A 23,595-nucleotide genomic window follows, 5' to 3' on the forward strand; every position below is an offset into this window, starting at 1 on the left:
TGTGGAACAATCTTCAGAATGTTCTTAAATTGGATATTTTGGTGACTCAGAAAGCTGATTGAGGACCTTATTACTGATGAATGTGTTTATTTTGATGAATGTTTTTCTTCCTGCTTGCATTTTGTATTTATATTCTGATGTGTGCATTTTCTGTCATTTCTCTAATTTATTGGCTCATCTGTAAAAGAAACCTTGGTCTCAGTATGACTCCTGTAACGTCTGCTTCCAACTCACACTCTCAAACATGTAGATCCCCTGAACGCAGCTCACTTTCCAGATCCCAATCACCCGAATTCTGATCACCTGTTCACACACCTGTGTGTCCATCACACACTAGAGGTTTTGTTTGTTTTGTGACACACTTCTATTCAGAGCTCTGTTTTTTACCTGTGATTTACTCCTCCCATGTATGATAGTTTTTTCCTGCCTCACTAACGACGCCTTTTGCCTATTCCCTGCCTGTACTTTAGCCTATCAGATTTCCTGTTATCAATCTATTGCCTGATCTCCCGGAGGACGTTACTAGCCTGTTCCCTGCCTGTACTGCCTTTTTGGACCCCCTGTGTATGACCTTCTGCCTGCCCCTGGACCCAGCTCCCTGCCTCCTCCTGTGGTCCTTTACAAATAGACACCTGCTGTGCCCTGCACTTGAAACCAGCTCTCTGTCTCCCATCTTGTTCATTACATCTCCCTGATAAAAGGTTAAGGTTAAATCAAATCAATGAAATAAATAAATTGTTTTACCCAATGGCATTATCCATTGACATCCACAATATTTTTACATTCTACAATATGTCAGATTAACATGGGCAATAGATTGCATGCTCCTGACACAAACGCACTAATAAAGTCTGTTCATGTGGTAGCTAATCAGTCACTCCATTTGAGATGTTGAACAGTTATTAAGGGGTTACTGTATAATGTTTAAAAATGAGAAAGCAACCAAAAGCTGTGTCCCTTTGTAATGGAATGCTTTGTGTTGAAGCCAACATTCAAAGTTGTCTTGCTCATAGCCTAATAACCACACATGGTTTTACTGCAACAAGCCAACAGACTAGTGCAACACCTTTCAATTGAAATGGTGGGAAACAAATGAGGGCACCTACATCTCAAATAAAAACCGATCAGAAATTAAATCACAAAACAATTCTATTGGAGCAGTAGAACCTCTAAATGGGCTACCATAACTTCAAGGACTTTTCAAGGACCAAATAGGCTAGAGGAAATGTCAGATTTCAAGGTAGGCTATTCCATGCTGAATGAATTGCGCATTGCAAATATTCAAACAAGAATTCGATTTTTTTAATACCTAGTTTGCATACCCATTCTTGCCTTAGCATTTATTGGTAGATAACGTACATTTTTCCTACTGCTACTGTTGTCCATTTTTGCTCCACGCAACAACCAGCTATTTGAGGGATTTTGTTCCTGAGAAGGACATGCACATAAGTAATGTAATTGGGGATCGGACCCTTTATTTCAGTACCCAAATCTAACTGCCTGTAGCTCAGGACCTGAAGCAAGGATATGCATTTTCTTGATACCATTTAAAGGGAAACACTTTGAAGTGTGTGGAAATGTGAAATTAATGTAGGAGAAAATAACACATTGGATCTGGTAAAAATGTATACAAACCAAAAACAATTGCATTTTTTTCATCTTTGACATGCAAGAGAAAGGCCATTAAATCACAAAGGAGTTTAGGCGTAATTTAGATTTTGGCCACTAGATTGCAGCAGTGCATGTGCAAAGTTTCAAACTGATCCAATGAAGCATTGCATTACTGCAGACACAGCAGAGGTTAAAACTATAGAAACCATTTCCTACATTTGAATATGAAAAGGGATTTTATCAAACAAAACTATTCTACATTTTATCTTTGGGACTCTGAGGATGACAAATCAGAGCAAGATTACTGAATGTAAGTAATTGATCTACCTTCAGAGGTAAATGTATCAAACCCGTTTCATGTGATAAACGTTTTTTGTGCACTCTCCTCAAACAATAGCATGGTATTTTCTCACTGTAATAGCTACTGTAAATTGGACACTTCAGTTAGATTAACAAGAATTTAAGCTTTCTGCCCATATAAGACATGTCTGTGGCATGGAAAGCTGGCTGTTACTTACAATGTCATTCTAGTCACATTAGTGCACGTTAATAACAATTGTCGCGGTATAGGGACACCGATCCTGTAGAGGTTTAAAATGTCAGATTTGATTTGCCCTAAAGAAAAATGTATCAACCCCTACAAAATATCTATCAAAATACCTACAAAATATCTATTATAATCCACATAATAAGTCACATTTCCTGTTAATGCAGGATTATTTTCCTGCTGTAGCAAACTAGCTCACATTAAGATCCTAGGACGTGCGTATGATAAATCATCTAGATAATGATCAAACAGCTACGGGATCCATCTGCTTTTTAATCAATTATTTAGCCTAGGTTAAAATTACCATTATTAAAATATGTTTTAATACTGATGGGGATGATCGACTGGTCCAGAGAGTTTCCAAAACGTTCACTGTATTTTGAACCCTGACACCGAGACAGGGGCGTTCCCTTGCAGTTGTTGCCTCTTCAGAAAGTTGGTTAATTTTTGGTCAATTGCATATTACTGTTTGAATAAGTCATGATGATAAAAAAAAATGGTGAACCAAAAGCTAACATGAACAGGTACCATTTTATCACTGTCACCCTTGTGACCAGTTAAAAATGTGTCACACTGCCCAGTCAAACGGTATCGAACCCTGCCTACCCGCCCACTTTGTGTCTGTGTGTGTGTGTGTGCGCGAGGCTCCAGAGTATCAGGGACACAGACCATTTCCCCAGAGCTGATGTAACCTAACTGACGAACAGCCAAATGTCAGCCATCCTTTAAGCCCCACATGCATTATGTATAAGTCTGTCGGTCCAAATAAAGACACCTGTTATGTGCTATGCGCACACACACATGCACGCACGCACACACACACGCGCGCACACACACACTCACACACACACTCTAGGACACCGACAAACCCTACAAGACTCGTTTTAAGGTATCCCAGTACATTTTTTTTAAATGAATGGAAGTATATATGGAAGTAGTTTAGTGTCCCTCAAAAAAGTGTTTAAATATTTTTTGACCATCGTTTTCTCATCTTTCTTATTTCTCTAAGATATCGGACAGACACTTTAAAACAAACTTCCTTTTGACTTCTTTTTTTACTATCTTTATTTCCATGTATGAATCTGTTATTCAATGTGTTTCTATGGGCTAATAGCAGAAAGGCCAAATTCTATTCTAGAGCCTCCTCTCCATTTCAAGCCTTTCTATGTGGAATTATACATCCCTCCATCTCGATTGAATTATACATCCCTCCATCTCGATTGAATGATACATCCCTCCATCTCGATTGAATTATACATCCCTCCATCTCGGTTGAATTATACATCCCTCCATCTCGGTTGAATTATACATCCCTCCATCTCGATTGAATGATACATCCCTCCATCTCGATTGAATTATACATCCCTCCATCTCGATTCAATTATACATCCCTCCATCTCGATTGAATGATACATCCCTCCATCTCGATTGAATGATACATCCCTCCATCTCGATTGAATGATACATCCCTCCATCTCGATTGAATTATACATCCCTCCATCTCGGTTGAATTATACATCCCTCCATCTCGATTGAATTATACATCCCTCCATCTCGATTGAATGCTTGCTGGAAGAAAACAAAGTTTTTAAATATCTGGCACACAGCATTTTTACATGCCAGATGAGATACATATAACTAAATCTCATAGTTTTATAGATACTATGAAACTCTTCTATTTAGTGTTGTTTTTTCTATCTTGTTTTCTAAACACTTTCATTGGCTGGTTACGAACGGAACTACTTATGGACTGGAGGTATTGATACGCTACCGCAGATCGTTTCTGAATGCAGGGTCCTTTATGCATGTACAGGACTTCCCAACACAACTTATTTGTGTGTAGGGATTGCGTGTTTCAATGTGTGTGTGTGTGTGTGTGTGTGTGTGTGTGTGTGTGTGTGTGTGTGTGTGTGTGTGTGTGTGTGTGTGTGTGTGTGTGTGTGTGTTATTGGTGACTGTTGCATAAGAATGACGTGATAAACCCATTGACGGGCAGTCACACAGGGCTCAGCTCTCCACCTACTGCGCCTACACATGTTTTGCAGGTGTGACATGTGTCCGTGTCTTCTCCTTACTACCGTCTGACACACCAACTGGTGTCTTTCTTCATTGTGGCTACACAGTTCAGATGATGTCTGACATATGCAATGGCTTCAGTTTCTGTTGAGCATGAATATACTGCATGGGGCTTAAATGTATGTTTTTCAAATAAGACTGGTACACCATTCTTGGTTTTATTGAATATTCAATGTCTTCCAGTGCTGCCAGCGACATACTGTACATTTATCATTTTTCACTTGCCCTTATTTCATTCCCATTTTTCAAGCGCCACAGGTCCATCACACCTGTCTGACAACCCATTGATTGCATAACAACGACTCTAATTTAAATCCAGATCATAAGTTGACACATTTCCTTTCACTTTGTGTTGCGCAAGGTTCGAATCCATGGAAACACATCCTCATCAACACACTCTCCTCCTCCCTCCAATGCTGTGAGAAAACTTCCTCAAGGAAGGCACGCCACACTCTCCTCCTCCCTCCCTACTGTGAGAGAACTTCCTCAAGGAAGGCACGCCACACTCTCCTCCTCCCTCCCTACTGTGAGAGAACTTCCTCAAGGAAGGCACGCCACACTCTCCTCCTCCCTCCCTACTGTGAGAAAACTTCCTCAAGGAAGGCACGCCACACTCTCCTCCTCCCTCCCTACTGTGAGAAAACTTCCTCAAGGAAGGCACGCCACACTCTCCTCCTCCCTGCTGTGAGAAAACTTCCTCAAGGAAGGCACGCCACACTCTCCTCCTCCCTCTCTGCTGTGAGAACTTCCTCAAGGAAGGCACGCCACACTCTCCTCCTCCTCCCTACTGTGAGAACTTCCTCAAGGAAGGCACGCCACACTCTCCTCCTCCCTACTGTGAGAACTTCCTCAAGGAAGGCACGCCACACTCTCCTCCTCCTCCCTACTGTGAGAACTTCCTCAAGGAAGGCACGCCACACTCTCCTCCTCCCTCCCTACTGTGAGAAAACTTCCTCAAGGAAGGCACGCCACACTCTCCTCCTCCCTCTCTGCTGTGAGAACTTCCTCAAGGAAGGCACGCCACACTCTCCTCCTCCCTCCCTACTGTGAGAACTTCCTCAAGGAAGGCACGCCACACTCTCCTCCTCCTCCCTACTGTGAGAACTTCCTCAAGGAAGGCACGCCACACTCTCCTCCTCCCTCCCTACTGTGAGAACTTCCTCAAGGAAGGCACGCCACACTCTCCTCCTCCCTCTCTGCTGTGAGAACTTCCTCAAGGAAGGCACGCCACACTCTCCTCCTCCTCCCTACTGTGAGAACTTCCTCAAGGAAGGCACGCCACACTCTCCTCCTCCTCCCTACTGTGAGAACTTCCTCAAGGAAGGCACGCCACACTCTCCTCCTCCCTCTCTGCTGTGAGAACTTCCTCAAGGAAGGCACGCCACACTCTCCTCCTCCTCTCTGCTGTGAGAACTTCCTCAAGGAAGGCACGCCACACTCTCCTCCTCCTCTCTGCTGTGAGAACTTCCTCAAGGAAGGCACGCCACACTCTCCTCCTCCCTACTGTGAGAACTTCCTCAAGGAAGGCACGCCACACTCTCCTCCTCCCTCTCTGCTGTGAGAACTTCCTCAAGGAAGGCACGCCACACTCTCCTCCTCCCTGCTGTGAGAACTTCCTCAAGGAAGGCACGCCACACTCTCCTCCTCCTCCCTACTGTGAGAACTTCCTCAAGGAAGGCACGCCACACTCTCCTCCTCCCTACTGTGAGAACTTCCTCAAGGAAGGCACGCCACACTCTCCTCCTCCTCCCTACTGTGAGAACTTCCTCAAGGAAGGCACGCCACACTCTCCTCCTCCTCCCTACTGTGAGAACTTCCTCAAGGAAGGCACGCCACACTCTCCTCCTCCTCCCTACTGTGAGAACTTCTTCAAGGAAGGCACGCCACACTCTCCTCCTCCTCCCTACTGTGAGAAAACTTCCTCAAGGAAGGCACGCCACACTCTCCTCCTCCCTCTCTGCTGTGAGAACTTCCTCAAGGAAGGCACGCCACACTCTCCTCCTCCCCCCTACTGTGAGAACTTCCTCAAGGAAGGCACGCCACACTCTCCTCCTCCTCCCTACTGTGAGAACTTCTTCAAGGAAGGCACGCCACACTCTCCTCCTCCCTCCCTACTGTGAGAACTTCCTCAAGGAAGGCACGCCACACTCTCCTCCTCCTCCCTACTGTGAGAACTTCCTCAAGGAAGGCACGCCACACTCTCCTCCTCCCTCTCTGCTGTGAGAACTTCCTCAAGGAAGGCACGCCACACTCTCCTCCTCCCTCTCTGCTGTGAGAACTTCCTCAAGGAAGGCACGCCACACTCTCCTCCTCCTCTCTGCTGTGAGAACTTCCTCAAGGAAGGCACGCCACACTCTCCTCCTCCCTCTCTGCTGTGAGAACTTCCTCAAGGAAGGCACGCCACACTCTCCTCCTCCCCCCTACTGTGAGAACTTCCTCAAGGAAGGCACGCCACACTCTCCTCCTCCCTCTCTGCTGTGAGAACTTCCTCAAGAAAGGCACGCCCACAGTTGACACATGTTTATTGAGTACATGCATGTATACACTCAAACACATAATAAAACATATACCTACTCAGGGGCCTCCCGGGTGGCGCAGTGGTCTAGGGCACTGCATCGCAGTGCTAACTGTGCCACCAGAGTCTCTGGGTTCGCGCCCAGGCTCTGTCGCAGCCGGCCGCGACCGGGAGGTCCGTGGGGCGACGCACAATTGGCATAGCGTCGTCCGGGTTAGGGAGGGTTTGGCCGGTAGGGATATCCTTGTCTCATCGCGCTCCAGCGACTCCTGTGGCGGGCCGGGCGCAGTGTGCGCTAACCAAGGGGGCCAGGTACACGGTGTTTCCTCCGACACATTGGTGCGGCTCGCTTCCGGCTTGGAGGCGCGCTGTGTTAAGAAGCAGTGCGGCTTGGTTGGGTTGTGCTTCGGAGGACGCATGGCTTTCGACCTTCGTCTCTCCCGAGCCCGTACGGGAGTTGTAGCGATGAGACAAGATAGTAATTACTAGCGATTGGATACCACAAAAATTGGGGAGAAAATGGGATAAAATAAAATTAAAAATTAAAATAAAAAAACATATACCTACTCCCTTTCCTCCCACTCTTTTAACCTGCCAGTATGCCACTGTGCCAGCATCCAGAATCATTAATCAGGAATTGAGTCAATAAAGGAGCAATCTGCAGTTGCTGTATACGTTAAAATTAATCATATGAACCCATTCAATATAACGTATAAATGCCTAATGAGCTTAGTTTAACTGTCGTACCCCATCAGAACCCAAAATATAAGCTTGTTATACTGCAATGTTTGTAAACAAAGTAAATGTAAACAAATACTATATAGTCTAAAATTATGGTTAAAACTCTAGTTTTGATATCATGGATGGTTGTCCTTGCATACATAGCTCTATCTATGAATTTGACCATGGTTACATTTCTCCAGGCCTATACCTCAGATTTTTACTGAAACAGGGCTGGGAGGGTGGCTTGTTATTATTTTAACTGCTAATTGCCGCTTTAAAAAAGTGAGATTAAACGAGTGAAGTAAGCAGAAAATCACACATCAACCTTCCATTGCTGAGCTAGGGTGAGCTGCCTACGCAACGAATTAGCAAAGGAAGAGGGAAGTGATAGATGAGGGTACGGAGGAGGAGAGGATAAATGGAGAGATGGGGATGAGGGTTGGAAGCTATAGCACAGAGGGAGTGAGAGTAGAGGTGCAGAGGAGGTAGAGAGGATGAGAGGATGAGGGCAAGGAAGGATGTGTTTTTTTATGGGGTGTTTAACTACGAGAGACTCATGACATCTATCGAGTGGTCTGACATTCTGAAGTGATGAAAGCCATAGAGAGGGAGAAAGCACTCACAGACTCAACTTTAAATGCACAATCACCATGAGTTAATGATGATGGTTCTGAATACAGATTAGTGTTCTAAAATGTACACAGAGTGTACAAAACATTAGGAACACCTCCCTAATATTGAATTACAGCCCATTTCACCCTCAAAACAGCCTCAATTCGTCGAGCATGGACTATACAAAGGTGTCAAGCATTCCACAGGGATACTGGCCCATGATGACTCCAATGCTTCCCACAGTTGTGTCAAGTTGGCTGGATGTCCTTTGGGTGGTGGACCATGCTTGATACACACACACAAGAAACTGTTGAGCATGAAAAACCCAGCAGTGTTGCAGTTCTTGAACTACTACCATACTCCATACCCCAATGTACTTAAATCTTTCCTCTTACCCATTCACCCTCTGAATGGCACACATACAGTCCACAATCCACGTCTCAATTGTTTCAAGGTTTAAAAATCATTTTTTAACCTGTCTCCTCCCCCTCACAGATTGAAGTGGATATAACAAGTGACATCAAAAAAGGGATCATAGGATTCACCTTGATTCACCTGGTCAGTCTATGTCATGGAAACACTCAGTGTATTTTGCATTGTGTGCTGTGGAAGGAGATGACCAGTGGTGCTGTATTGGACTGAGGAATTCAATCTCAAACTGCGGTAGAGACAGAGAGAGGGAGAGGTAGTGTCAGCACAAACTGTGGTAGAGACAGAGAGAGGGAGATATAGTATCAGAACAAGCTGTGGTAGAGACAGAGAGAAGGAGAGGGAGAGATAGTGTCAGTACAAACTGTGGTAGAGACAGAGAGAGAGATTAAGAGATAGTATCAGAACAAACTGTGGTAGAGACAGAGAGATGGAGAGATAGTATTAGAACAAGCTGTGGTAGAGACAGAGAGAGGGAGAGATTGTGTCAGAACAAACTGTGGTAGAGACAGAGAGATGGAGAGATAGTATTAGAACAAGCTGTGGTAGAGACAGAGAGAGGGAGAGATTGTGTCAGAACAAACTGTGGTGGAGACAGAGAGAGGGAGAGGGAGAGATAGTGTCAGAACAAGCTGTGGTAGAGACAGAGAGAGGGAGAGATTGTGTCAGAACAAACTGTGGTAGAGACAGAGAGATGGAGAGATAGTATTAGAACAAGCTGTGGTAGAGACAGAGAGAGGGAGAGATTGTGTCAGAACAAACTGTGGTAGAGACAGAGAGATGGAGAGATAGTATTAGAACAAGCTGTGGTAGAGACAGAGAGAGGGAGAGATTGTGTCAGAACAAACTGTGGTGGAGACAGAGAGAGGGAGAGGGAGAGATAGTGTCAGAACAAGCTGTGGTAGAGACAGAGAGAGGGAGAGATTGTGTCAAAACAAACTGTGGTAGAGACAGAGAGATGGAGAGATAGTATTAGAACAAGCTGTGGTAGAGACAGAGAGAGGGAGAGATTGTGTCAGAACAAACTGTGGTAGAGACAGAGAGAGGGAGAGATTGTGTCAGAACAAACTGTGGTAGAGACAGAGAGATGGAGAGATAGTATTAGAACAAGCTGTGGTAGAGACAGAGAGAGGGAGAGATTGTGTCAGAACAAACTGTGGTAGAGACAGAGAGATGGAGAGATAGTATTAGAACAAGCTGTGGTAGAGACAGAGAGAGGGAGAGATTGTGTCAGAACAAACTGTGGTAGAGACAGAGAGAGGGAGAGATTGTGTCAGAACAAACTGTGGTAGAGACAGAGAGATGGAGAGATAGTATTAGAACAAGCTGTGGTAGAGACAGAGAGAGGGAGAGATTGTGTCAGAACAAACTGTGGTAGAGACAGAGAGATGGAGAGATAGTATTAGAACAAGCTGTGGTAGAGACAGAGAGAGGGAGAGATTGTGTCAGAACAAACTGTGGTGGAGACAGAGAGAGGGAGAGGGAGAGATAGTGTCAGAACAACTGTGGTGGAGACAGAGAGAGGAAGAGATAGTGACAGAACAAACTGTGTTGGAGACAAAGAGAGGGAGAGGGAGAGGGAGAGGGAAAGGGAGAGGGAGAGGGAGAGGGAGAGGGAGAGGGATAAATAGTGTCAGAACATGCTGTGGTAGAGACAGAGAGAGGGAAAGAGTGTGTCAGTACAAACTGTGGTAGAGACACAGAGTGGGAGAGAGAGAGATAGTGTCAGAACAACTGTGGTGGAGACAGAGAGAGGGAGAGATAGTGTCAGAACAAACTGTGGAAAAGACAAAGAAAGGGGTAGGGAGATATAGTGTCCGAACACATTGAGATATAGAGGCACGGCAAAACACAGCCACAAACACTAAGAGAGAGAGTGAGAGAGCAAGAAACACAGTCAGATACAGACAAGATGAAGCATTTAAAACAAGAGAGGCATCATCATCAAGAAAAAATGAGGAAATGGAGAGAAAATGAGGGAGGAGAGAGAGATGACATGATGGGATGGAGATACATAACAATATGTATGCGCCATGTAAGGGCACACTGGAAAATGGAAGCTTCATTCTGAAGATGTTACAGTATCCATTGAAATATGCAGAATCATCCATCAATTTGACCATTCCTTGGATATTGATGAATACTGCTATATTTGATCTCAGAGATTTGTGTGCACGTGTGTGTGCCTTTTCTGTGCGTGTGTGTATGTGCGAGCGAGCGTGCATGTGTGTCCCCAATGCATATCTGAGTTCCTAGAAAAGTGTATCTCTGTCTTCAAACAGCTATCCCTCCCTCTCCTTACATCACCCTGTCACTTTCTGCATCTCTGTCTTCAAACAGCTATCCCTCCCTCTCCTTACATCACCCTGTCACTTTCTGCATCTCTGTCTTCAAACAGCTATCCCTCCCTCTCCTTACATCACCCTGTCACATTCTGCATCTCTGTCTTCAAACAGCTATCCCTCCCTCTCCTTACATCACCCTGTCACTTTCTGCATCTCTGTCTTCAAACAGCTATCCCTCCCTCTCCTTACATCACCCTGTCACATTCTGCATCTCTGTCTTCAAACAGCTATCCCTCCCTCTCCTTACATCACCCTGTCACTTTCTGCATCTCTGTCTTCAAACAGCTATCCCTCCCTCTCCTTACATCACCCTGTCACATTCTGCATCTCTGTCTTCAAACAGCTATCCCTCCCTCTCCTTACATCACCCTGTCACTTTCTGCATCTCTGTCTTCAAACAGCTATCCCTCCCTCTCCTTACATCATCCTGTCACTTTCTGCATCTCTGTCTTCAAACAGCTATCTCTCCCTCTCCTTACATTACCCTGTCACTTTCTGTACTGCTTCCTTTATTACCTTTCTTTCCATATGACACTTGTTACACTTAAACTATAGGTGTTGATGGGAGAAGGAGACGTCATGTGGCTTGAAATGGGACAAACCATATGTTTTATTACATTTATGTCAGTTGTCAGTGCTTGCTTTGAGGTGTTACTCCTGTTTCCTCTCCTATGAGTATTGGTGTCTTTTTCTTTACAAAGCTAAGTTTCTACTTAAGGTTTATCAAGTTCTCTATTTAGTTCATTCAACGTGTATTTGAAACAAGGGTGCCTGTAGTGAATGGTAAGGGATTTAAGCAGGCTAGTTTAGTAGGAACAGTTTGAGTGAATGGTAAGAGATTTTAAGCAGGGTAGTTTAGTAGGAACAGTTTGAGTGAATGGTAAGGGATTTTAAGCAGGGTAGTTTAGTAGGAACAGTTTGAGTGAATGGTAAGGGATTTAAGCAGGGTAGTTTAGTAGGAACAGTTTGAGTGAATGGTAAGGGATTTAAGCAGGGTAGTTTAGTAGGAACAGTTTGAGTGAATGGTAAGGGATTTTAAGCAGGGTAGTTTAGTAGGAACAGTTTGAGTGAATGGTAAGGGATTTAAGCAGGGTAGTTTAGTAGGAACAGTTTGAGTGAATGGTAAGGGATTTAAGCAGGGTAGTTTAGTAGGAACAGTTTGAGTGAATGGTAAGGGATTTAAGCAGGGTAGTTTAGTAGGAACAGTTTGAGTGAATGGTAAGGGATTTAAGAAGGGTAGTTTAGTAGGAACAGTTTGAGTGAATGGTAAGGGATTTAAGCAGGGTAGTTTAGTAGGAACAGTTTGAGTGAATGGTAAGGGATTTTAAGCAGGGTAGTTTAGTAGGAACAGTTTGAGTGAATGGTAAGGGATTTAAGCAGGGTAGTTTAGTAGGAACAGTTTGAGTGAATGGTAAGGGATTTAAGCAGGGTAGTTTAGTAGGAACAGTTTGAGTGAATGGTAAGGGATTTAAGCAGGGTAGTTTAGTAGGAACAGTTTGAGTGAATGGTAAGGGATTTAAGAAGGGTAGTTTAGTAGGAACAGTTTGAGTGAATGGTAAGGGATCTAAGCAGGGTAGTTTAGTAGGAACAGTTTGAGTGAATGGTAAGGGATTTAAGCAGGGTAGTTTAGTAGGAACAGTTTGAGTGAATGGTAAGGGATCTAAGCAGGGTAGTTTAGTAGGAACAGTTTGAGTGAATGGTAAGGGATCTAAGCAGGGTAGTTTAGTAGGAACAGTTTGAGTGAATGGTAAGGGATTTAAGCAGGGTAGTTTAGTAGGAACAGGTTGAGTGAATGGTAAGGGGTCTAAGCAGGGTAGTTTAGTAGGAACAGTTTGAGTGAATGTTAAGGGATTTAAGCAGGGTCGTTTAGTAGGAACAGTTTGAGTGAATGGTAAGGGATCTAAGCAGGGTAGTTTAGTAGGAACAGTTTGAGTGAATGGTAAGGGATCTAAGCAGGGTAGTTTAGTAGGAACAGTTTGAGTGAATGGTAAGGGATTTAAGCAGGATAGTTTAGTAGGAACAGTTTGAGTGAATGGTAAGGGATCTAAGCAGGGTAGTTTAGTAGGAACAGTTTGAGTGAATGGTAAGCGATTTAAGCAGGGTAGTTTAGTAGGAACAGTTTGAGTGAATGGTAAGGGATTTAAGCAGGGTAGTTTAGTAGGAACAGTTTGAGTGAATGGTAAGGGATTTAAGCAGGGTAGTTTAGTAGGAACAGTTTGAGTGAATGGTAAGGGATCTAAGCAGGGTAGTTTAGTAGGAACAGTTTGAGTGAATGGTAAGGGATTTAAGCAGGGTAGTTTAGTAGGAACAGTTTGAGTGAATGGTAAGGGATCTAAGCAGGGTAGTTTAGTAGGAACAGTTTGAGTGAATGGTAAGGGATTTAAGCAGGGTAGTTTAGTAGGAACAGTTTGAGTGAATGGTAAGGGATTTAAGCAGGGTAGTTTAGTAGGAACAGTTTGAGTGAATGGTAAGGGATCTAAGCAGGGTAGTTTAGTAGGAACAGTTTGAGTGAATGGTAAGGGATTTAAGCAGGGTAGTTTAGTAGGAACAGTTTGAGTGAATGGTAAGCGATTTAAGCAGGGAAGTTTAGTAGGAACAGTTTGAGTGAATGGTAAGGGATTTAAGCAGGGTAGTTTAGTAGGAACAGTTTGAGTGAATGGTAAGGGATCTAAGCAGGGTAGTTTAGTAGGAACAGTTTGAGTGAATGGTAAGGGATTTAAGCAGGGTAGTTTAGTAGGAACAGTTTGAGTGAATGGTAAGGGATCTAAGCAGGGTAGTTTAGTAGGAACAGTTTGAGTGAATGGTAAGGGATTTAAGCAGGGTAGTTTAGTAGGAACAGTTTGAGTGAATGGTAAGGGATCTAAGCAGGGTAGTTTAGTAGGAACAGTTTGAGTGAATGGTAAGGGATTTAAGCAGGGTAGTTTAGTAGGAACAGTTTGAGTGAATGGTAAGGGATTTAAGCAGGGTAGTTTAGTAGGAACAGTTTGAGTGAATGGTAAGGGATCTAAGCAGGGTAGTTTAGTAGGAACAGTTTGAGTGAATGGTAAGGGATCTAAGCAGGGTAGTTTAGTAGGAACAGTTTGAGTGAATGGTAAGGGATTTAAGCAGGGTAGTTTAGTAGGAACAGTTTGAGTGAATGGTAAGGGATCTAAGCAGGGTAGTTTAGTAGGAACAGTTTGAGTGAATGGTAAGGGATTTAAGCAGGGTAGTTTAGTAGGAACAGTTTGAGTGAATGGTAAGGGATTTAAGCAGGGTAGTTTAGTAGGAACAGTTTGAGTGAATGGTAAGGGATCTAAGCAGGGTAGTTTAGTAGGAACAGTTTGAGTGAATGGTAAGGGATTTAAGCAGGGTAGTTTAGTAGGAACAGTTTGAGTGAATGGTAAGGGATCTAAGCAGGGTAGTTTAGTAGGAACAGTTTGAGTGAATGGTAAGCGATTTAAGCAGGGAAGTTTAGTAGGAACAGTTTGAGTGAATGGTAAGGGATTTAAGCAGGGTAGTTTAGTAGGAACAGTTTGAGTGAATGGTAAGGGATCTAAGCAGGGTAGTTTAGTAGGAACAGTTTGAGTGAATGGTAAGGGATTTAAGCAGGGTAGTTTAGTAGGAACAGTTTGAGTGAATGGTAAGGGATCTAAGCAGGGTAGTTTAGTAGGAACAGTTTGAGTGAATGGTAAGGGATTTAAGCAGGGTAGTTTAGTAGGAACAGTTTGAGACAGAAACAGGAGCACTAATCCTTTTTCAGGGCAGACTTTGAGAAAGCTGTGTCTCTGAACTCCAATGATCAAACCGATGTAGAAAACACTTTGAAACTTCATTTTTCACACCACAAATTCCCTTTCAGGAAAGAAACAAAATATGTAATTTCATACATTGTAAAGGCAATATATATTTTAATTCAACATTTGTCTATATAATTGATTTTCCTTGTTTTGTATTTGTTTACTCTTGTTGTCTCTTTTTTCACTGTGATTTCTGATTGAATTGTGACACACTTAGACATCATGACTAGGTACTGTAACTACTGTAACAATAAAATATCATATCTTGATGGTCTAACGGTTTTTATTGTCGAATTATTCTTAAAGACAGCATAACTTGACTGCCCCATGCAGTGTCTCCACTCTCCAACTCCAAGGTCAATCATTTTAAATTCACAACATCTGAGATGTGGGATTTCTATGCATTGACGTTTGTTAGTTATGAATATTACTTGATGTGAAAGTCAAACAGCTAACTAGTTTTGTGTTTTATAAAGTGGTGGTTATTTTCCCCCATATGCTTTTCTGGACAGATGGTGCTTTCTGTATGTTTGGCTCAGTGCTTGGCTGGTATTTGAACAGCAATGAGCACCTACTTTAGTCTTAAAATATATTGGCCCAGGTAGGGGTGGTTGAGTTGTTGAGTACATTGGCTGGGGTAGGGGATGTCTGGAGATGTGGTAGAGCATAACACCTGGAGCGTGGTGAGATGAGGGAGAATGAGGTTTTACTTTTGACTCTCGTATTAATTAAAAGATTGTCTCATGAAGGAACGGATGTATATTTTAATTAAGGACATGACTCCTGCTATTAGGCTTTTGTTATGACACACACACACACACGGACACGCACACACATACACACACACACACACACACACACACACACACACACACACACACACACACACACACACACACACACACACACACACACACACACACACACACACACACACACACGAGCGCACATGCACACACACACAGTCCCAAAACATCTTGTGCTGCTGAGGATGGGGATGTTATGCCCTTCTTTGATGAGTGTGTTAAATATTGATGTGTTTTGGGAGGATGGTGGTTATTAATAAAGGTCCATGCATGTCCAGCCAGGTCACTTGTGAGAGAAGTCAGTATTCAACGTCTATCCATATCTGAGGACGTTGGGAGATTATGTGGAAACTGGCCACTAGGGGCAACAGTGAGTGATGTTACCTTCAAGTAGGCTTCAGTTTTGCTAGGGCGCTGTGGATGGGGATAGACGTAAGCATCTGCCTCTGGTGTCAAAGGCTGGAAGTTTTAATCCAGCGATAGAAAGTTGTTTATGCTAAAAAAAAATGTAACCCTATCCCTAACACTAACCTTAAAAATGCAGAGTTAATGCCTAAAATTAACCTTGAACTATTTTAAATTTGATGTTTGAGAAACAATGAGCGTCTAATTCTGACATGAGACTGTGAGAGCTAGTTGTGCATGTCTGATGATAGAAGATTAAGGACTGCTGTAGACAGGCTCACATATCTGCAGATGGTGAGTGTGTGCTCTTCCCTGTGTGTGTTCATGTGTTTCTGGGCAGGATATGATGGTGTTCTGATATTCAAATCAAGCCCTTTGACAGGGAGACAGGATACAGTCAAGTGCTGTGGGAGAAAGGCCCCTAAAAGATAGAGAGCGAGAGAGAGAGAGAAAGAGAGACAGTGACTGAGAGGTAAGGAGAAAAAGAGAGAGAGATAAAGGGAGAGACAGAGAGAGATGGAGGGAGATAAAGAGAGAGGGGATAAAGAGAGAGGGAGATAAAGATAGACTCCCGTGACAGAACGAAAGGTGTTCAAAAGACACAAATGATAGAAAGGGAATGTGACTGTTCTTCTCTCCCACCTCTTTTTAATCTGTACTGCTTTTAATGAGTTTTCTTGATGAGCGCTGTGTGGTGGCTGCTACTGTTTTGTTCCTCTTCCCCCTTCAGTAACATTATTCCCCCTCTAGGAACAGAGACTATTATTCACAGAACACCAGATGAGTGCCCAGTGCCACACAGTCGCATACGTTTTCACCACACAGTCGCATACGACTCTCAGAGACACAGAGACAGGCTATACACTGGGGTAGCAGTGAGCACAGATTCTCTCTCTCTTTCTTGTCTTGTCAATCCCTTTCTCTTTCATCTGCTTTTTCCTTGAGTTGTAGAAGAAAGGACCCAAAAGAGCTAAAACTCTGTAGCCTCATCTCATATATCTTCCACTCCGTCCTGTTTTCTCTTTTTCACCCCGCTCTCATAACAGATACAGCAGAGAACAATCCAAGATCCTAACTGCCTGCAATCAGCATCCAACACTAGACTAAAAGCCGGAATATCCTGCCTTCATATGTAATTCAGAAATTTGGGGATTTGCTTTTGTCAAGTGATTAACACAATACAAAATAAAACAGGAAGCCGGCTCCGTAAAGGAATAAGCCCTTCACTAAAATAGAAAGCCCAGCCGCAGGAGAAGGCTTGAGCTGTAAATTAGGATGTAAAATAAGGGAAATAGCAGCAAAGCTAATTGTCCTTCAGTTTGTTTGCTTTGGTTGTGAAGGGAATGAGGCTGTAAGAGGCAAAACTGGCTTCCTGCCAGCACTTTTGAAGAATGACTAATCTGCTTTTATCACATGCACTCTTTCATACCGTCAATCAATCATCTAGCCAATCCATCATCTAGCCAATCCATCACCATGACGATTATTGACTAGGTAGCCTCTAGTGAGACAGGAAACACACAAGGGCAAGAACAGAGGGATGGAGAAATGGTGGGATAGAGGGATGGACCACTTTCCTTCGTGTCCATCCCAACACAGACAGATCTTATGAAGCAACTAGCTCTCACAGTCTCACATCAGAATTAGACGTTTATCCATGTTTCTCAATTGTCAAATTTCAAAGTGTTCAAGCTTAAGTTTAGGCATTAACACTGCATTTTTAAGTTTAGGGTTAAAAAAAATTAGCTTCAACTACTTTCTTTCGCTGGATTCAAACTTCCAGCCTTTAGCAAAGAGGCAGATGCTTACGTCTATCCGCTATCCCCATCCACAACACCCTAGAAAACCAAAACCTACTTGTAGGTAACATCACTCACTGTTGCCTCCGAGTGGCCGGTTTCCACACCATCTCCGAACGTCCTCAGACATGGATGGATGTTGAATACTGACTTGTATCACCGGTGACCTGGCTGCATATATGCATGTAGTTCACAACTGTAAGCATAACTTCTAATAAACACAAACATATGCACCAACGCATACACCCCCACCTCGCCAGTCACCCTAATGAGCACCAACGCATACACCCCCACCTCGCCAGTCACCCTAATGAGCACCAACGCATACACCCCCACCTCGCCAGTCACCCTAATGAGCACCAACGCATACACCCCCACCTCGCCAGTCACCCTAATGAGCACCAACGCATACACCCCCACCTCGCCAGTCACCCTAATGAGCACCAACGCATACACCCCCACCTCGCCAGTCACCCTAATGAGCACCAACGCATACACCCCCACCTCGCCAGTCACCCTAATGAGCATCAACGCATACACCCCCACCTCGCCAGTCACCCTAATGAGCACCAACGCATACACCCCCACCTCGCCAGTCACCCTAATGAGCACCAACGCATACACCCCCACCTCGCCAGTCACCCTAATGAGCACCAACGCATACACCCCCACCTCGCCAGTCACCCTAATGAGCACCAACGCATACACCCCCACCTCGCCAGTCACCCTAATGAGCACCAACGCATACACCCCCACCTCGCCAGCCACCCTAATGAGCACCAACGCATACACCCCCACCTCGCCAGTCACCCTAATGAGCACCAACGCATACACCCCCACCTCGCCAGTCACCCTAATGAGCACCAACGCATACACCCCCACCTCGCCAGTCACCCTAATGAGCACCAACGCATACACCCCCACCTCGCCAGTCACCCTAATGAGCACCAACGCATACACCCCCACCTCGCCAGTCACCCTAATGAGCACCAACGCATACACCCCCACCTCGCCAGTCACCCTAATGAGCACCACCACTCATCATTACAGTGTTTAACCCTTGTGTGGTGATCGGGTCTGCGAAAAACCCATTTTCAATGTTTACTTAAAGAAAAATGATACAATTAATACTTTTTCAACTTGAGACTCATTGGTCTTGGCTCATTTTCTGTGAAGAACATGTAAAATAACACATTTTTCATTGAGTGCACACTGTGCACTCCCCTACACATCTATTTTATATATGTGGTGTTCGGGGGTAAGAAAAGTGTGGAAAAGTGTGTGTGTAGGTGAAAACAAGTAAAAATGAAACAAAACGGGGCCTTCACTATGTCTTCCTCCTCCCTGGGCCTGCTGTTTCAACATAGCACCAATAACCTGTCTGTCTCCCTGCCTGTCTGCCTGTCTCCCACTTTTCTCGTACTCTTTTCTCGTACTCACACTCACACCCTTTTTGGTGTGTGAAACTACACAATGTCTTGTGGGAACCTGTGCAATATTATTACAATACATTATTTCGTTACATTATTTTTATATATTGTAAAAAGTGCAGTATTTTCCCACACTCTACCACAGCCAGGTGCAAATTTGGGGAGGGACACAACAAATAGATAGCTTTGCATGTGTGGCTCCTTACCATAATCAATCAGTATGGAAAAAATCATCTCTGCTCAGAGGACCATAGAATTCATTTTTCCAGAGAGAGAAGCTAGTGTGGAAGGAGCGTCTTCCACTTTGGAAGAAAAATAATTTTCAGAATATGTGGATCATGTCTCTGTCAATTCGGAGTCTGACAGTGAGATGGAAGAAGAGGATGAGATTGACCTTCAGCCAGCCCCAGGACCAGCCCATCAGTAACCAGCCCCACGACCAGCCCGTCAGTAACCAGCCCCAGGACCAGCCCGTCAGAAACCAGCCCAGGACCTGCCCGTCAGTAACCAGCCCCAGGACCAGCCCGTCAGTAACCAGCCCCAGGACCAGCCCGTCAGTAACCAGCCCCAGGACCAGCCCGTCAGTAACCAGCCCCAGGACCACCCCGTCAGTAACCAGCCCCAGGACCAGCCCGTCAGTAACCAGCCCCAGGACCAGCCCATCAGTAACCAGCCCCAGGACCAGCCCGTCAGCAACCAGCCCCAGGACCTGCCCGTCAGTAACCAGCCCCAGGACCAGCCCGTCAGTAACCAGCCCCAGGACCAGCCCGTCAGCAACCAGCCCCAGGACCAGCCCATCAGTAACCAGCCCCAGGACCAGCCCGTCAGTAACCAGTCCCAGGACCGGCCCGTCAGCAACTAGCCCCAGGACCTGCCCGTCAGTAACCAGCCCCAGGACCAGCCCGTCAGCAACCAGCCCCAGGACCAGCCCATCAGTAACCAGCCCAGGACCAGCCAGTCAGTAATCAGCCCCAGGACCAGCCCGTCAGTAACCAGCCCCAGGACCAGCCCATCAGTAACCAGCCCCAGGACCAGCCCGTCAGCAACCAGCCCCAGGACCTGCCCGTCAGTAACCAGCCCCAGGACCAGCCCATTAGTAACCAGCCCCAGGACCTGCCCGTCAGTAACCAGCCCCAGGACCAGCCCATCAGTAACCAGCCCCAGGACCTGCCCGTCAGTAACCAGTTCCTCATCAGCCTGCAGGAGGCAAAATATGGATGTCAAAAAAAAAATGAAAATGAATGGTCTTCTTACCCAAGGAATGAGCCACCCCTTATGGATGCAACAAGGGCTGACGCGGGTGGCGGTTACTCATGTAACCGGACTTTATGCAGGACATAAAGTCTTCTTTTGAACTGTTCATCCCAGACACCATCCAGAAAATCATTCTGGACTGCACTAATTTGGAGGGAAGGGGTGCTTTTTGAGAGAGATTGAAGAAGATGGACCAAACTCATTTACATGCATACTTTGGGGTTCTTATCCTTGCTGGTGTATTCAGATCCAGAGGGGTATCCACAGAATCCCTGTGGGATGCATAAATTGTCAGATAACTTTTCCGTGCATCAATGTCTCTGGAAAACTTATCTGCTTCAATAACCGAGACACCAGACCAGCTTGGCGGAAGAGAAACAAGCTAGCTACAATCAAGTCAGTGTAGAACAAGTATTTTACAACCCTGGGCCCAACGTTACTGTTGAGGAGCAGTTTATGCCATTTAGGGGCCGCTTCCCCTTCATTCAGTACATACCGACTAAACCCGCAAAATATGGAATCATGAATTGGGCTTCCTGTGATGCTGCGTGGAACTTGCGTGGAACGGGGAGGCCAGACTGAGAAGCCCCTGAGAAGAACCAAAGGATGCGGGTTGTCCTGGACATGACACAGGGACTCCGTGGCCACAACATCACATGCGACAACTTTTTTACTTTGACAAGCTGGGACAAGAGCTCCTCAAGAGGAAGCTGATGATGGTAGGAACAGTACGGAAAAACAAGCTGTTGAATACACGGAACAGGCCTATCAATTCCTTTAAGTTTGTGTTCACGGCCGACATGTCCCTAGTGTCCTATGTGCCAATGAAAGGCAAAAGGTTGGTACTCATGAGTGCGCTGCATTGGGATGGGATAATCTGTGGCCAGGAACATCAAAAAACAAAAATTATAAACTATTACAATGCCACAAAAGGAGAGGTGGACAATTTAGACAAGCTTGTGACTGGCTACTGCTGCAAAAGAAGAACCCTACGCTGGCCATTTGTGATATTCTTCAACATCTTGGACATCTCGGCGTACAACGCGTTTGTCATCTGGACGGCGTTGAACCCAGATTGGAACAGAGGGAAGCTCCAGAGGAGACGGCTCTTTCTCAAGGAGCTGGGCAAAGCATCAGTAAGACCTCCAATCCAGAGGAGGCACCATATCCCAAGGACCCCAGCATCTGCAGCCATTGTGTGTAGGATTTAGGAGGAGGATGCTGGTGCCCCATCTGCCCGATCCACAGAATCAACAACTCCAATACCAGAAGTGAGTGTGAGTGATGTTGTTGCATGTGTGTGTATCTGACTCTCCTGCCTTGGCATGCTCTGACTATATATGTGGGTGAGTGAGTGAGACGTTAGTTAAATTCCTGAACTAAGTGTTTTCATCATTCTAGATTGCAGCCAGCAGCAAATAGAAGAAGCGCTGCGATGTGTGTGGACCCAAGAAGGACAGGAAGAAACAGTACACATGCATCAAGTGCAAGAAATACATTTGCAAAACACACAGGGTAAAACTCTGTCCCTCATGTTGTCAGCGTGTGCGCTACTGGTGTTGAAGTCAGGTGCAGGAGAGAAGAGTTGGGATCAGGCGCACTCTCTATTAGGGCAGAAGCACAACAAAAAGGACGCAACTTTGTCAAACCTCCAGCCGAAATGCCAAAAGAGAAATGCGCAAAATACAGTCACAAACTAACGTTAATAATCAAACCTCCTATGGGTTAAACAAGAATATCCAGGGGGGAAAAACCAGCCTGGTTCGTCACACTGAACATGAAACAAAAACAATTCCACACAAGGACATGGGGGGAACAGAGGAATATATAAATACAATGTGATTAGGGAATGTAAACCAGGTGTGCGGGGAACAAGACAAAACAAATGGAACAATGAAAAATGGAGCGGCGATGGCTAGAAGGCCGGTGACGTCGACCGCCGAACGCCGCCTGAACAAGGAGAGGAGCCGACTTCGGTGGAAGTCGTGACACATGTGGTGTGTAGACTGGCCTTAATTTGTGTTCAATGGGGCTCATTTATAATTTCCATAAAATACTGTATGTAAAATTTCTCCTTCTAATTTGTTCAGTTCAAACATCAACAGTGATGAAAACCTTGCTTTATTTATATTTGTTCAAGATGAACATAATTTATTCCACCCACGTCTTGATATAATTGATTTTTGTTTGCAAAAATCACATTTTACTTTTTTTTAAACGAAAAGCGCTTTTATTGATAAATGTGATCTTGCAGAGGTAAATAGCAAATATCATCCATGTATGCTGTCCATATTGTTTGAAATTGACATAAGTCAACATCTGAGTATAAAGAATTGTTTCTTAAATTATTATGGCTGTATTTAAAAAAATAATAATAATAATGTTGTGGGTTCATCAGACCCGTGAACATTGGGTGAATAACAAAAACACAAACACCACACAAGAGATAAAGCAGTTCCCCTATGTTACATGCTGCAGCAAGCAAGACAGAACGACAGACACAGCAGCTAGCAGCTGGAGCAGAGACTCCCTCAATGTGTTTCCCTCAGAGGCACTGTGACACATTTCTCTGCAATACATAGATGAACACCATGACAGCATCTGTTTTCTTATCTAATAAGGAAATGGCTCTACAGGTACGGTTGAAGATGAGATAAATCGACCTTCTTGGTTTTAACCGTGTGGTTATAAGCAGTTGGAAAAAGGCATTGACAAAGCCCTCTAACTGGCTGTCTAATGAGAGGTCAAAAGGTCAGCCACAAGCAATTTGTCATCTGACGACTGAGCCATTCACTACACTCCCACTAAGAAAGATACACATGCACACATCCACCCGCACCTACGCACACACGCACGCACGCACGCACGCACGCACACACACAGGCACACAGGCACGCAAGCACTCTCACTCACATGTACTGTATGCACTCTCACACACACGGGCACAGGCAGGCACGTGGACACTCATTAAAGCGCCCGGTCAAACTCAGAGGAAAATGCCACACAGTTTATTGACAATATGAACTGCATTATCATGCCATTGATGCATAAAACTGAACACAAGCAATTGTTTTACCTTTGACTAGCAGACAAGCATCATTAGATGTTTGTTTTTTTTCTTGTTTTTTTTCTCCCCAATTTTCGTGGTATCCAATCAATAGTAATTACTATCTTGTCTCATCGCTACAACTCCCGTACAGGCTCGGGAGAGACAAAAGTCGAAAGCCAAGCGTCCTCTGAAGCACAACCCAACCAAGCCGCACTGCT

At 44.7% G+C, this 23,595-nt stretch overlaps 2 protein-coding genes across 3 annotated transcripts in view; both read left to right on the plus strand.

Annotated features, from left to right (window-relative positions):
* opn7b (opsin 7, group member b) overlaps positions 1-23,595 on the plus strand; it is a 154,863-nt gene that overhangs the window by 39,134 nt on the left and 92,134 nt on the right. The window lies entirely within an intron of this gene.
* LOC129861490 (uncharacterized) lies at positions 2,675-6,715 on the plus strand. The gene is made up of 5 exons (XM_055932873.1): positions 2,675-2,682; positions 4,938-5,174; positions 5,401-5,589; positions 5,757-6,350; positions 6,574-6,715. The coding sequence occupies exons 1-5, from the start codon at positions 2,675-2,677 to the stop codon at positions 6,713-6,715; spliced, it is 1,170 nt and encodes a 389-aa protein (XP_055788848.1).

This window comes from Salvelinus fontinalis, chromosome 8 (genome assembly GCF_029448725.1).
Source record: "Salvelinus fontinalis isolate EN_2023a chromosome 8, ASM2944872v1, whole genome shotgun sequence".
Classification (NCBI taxonomy): Eukaryota; Metazoa; Chordata; class Actinopteri; order Salmoniformes; family Salmonidae; genus Salvelinus; species Salvelinus fontinalis.

Bases quoted from the DNA above. Each gene is read 5' to 3' on its own strand.
- LOC129861490 (XM_055932873.1), top strand. The intron at 5,590-5,756 runs GTGAGAACTTCC...AACTTCCTCAAG, and splicing joins TCTCCTCCTCCCTCTCTGCT to GAAGGCACGCCACACTCTCC. The intron at 6,351-6,573 runs GTGAGAACTTCC...AACTTCCTCAAG, and splicing joins TCTCCTCCTCCCTCCCTACT to GAAGGCACGCCACACTCTCC.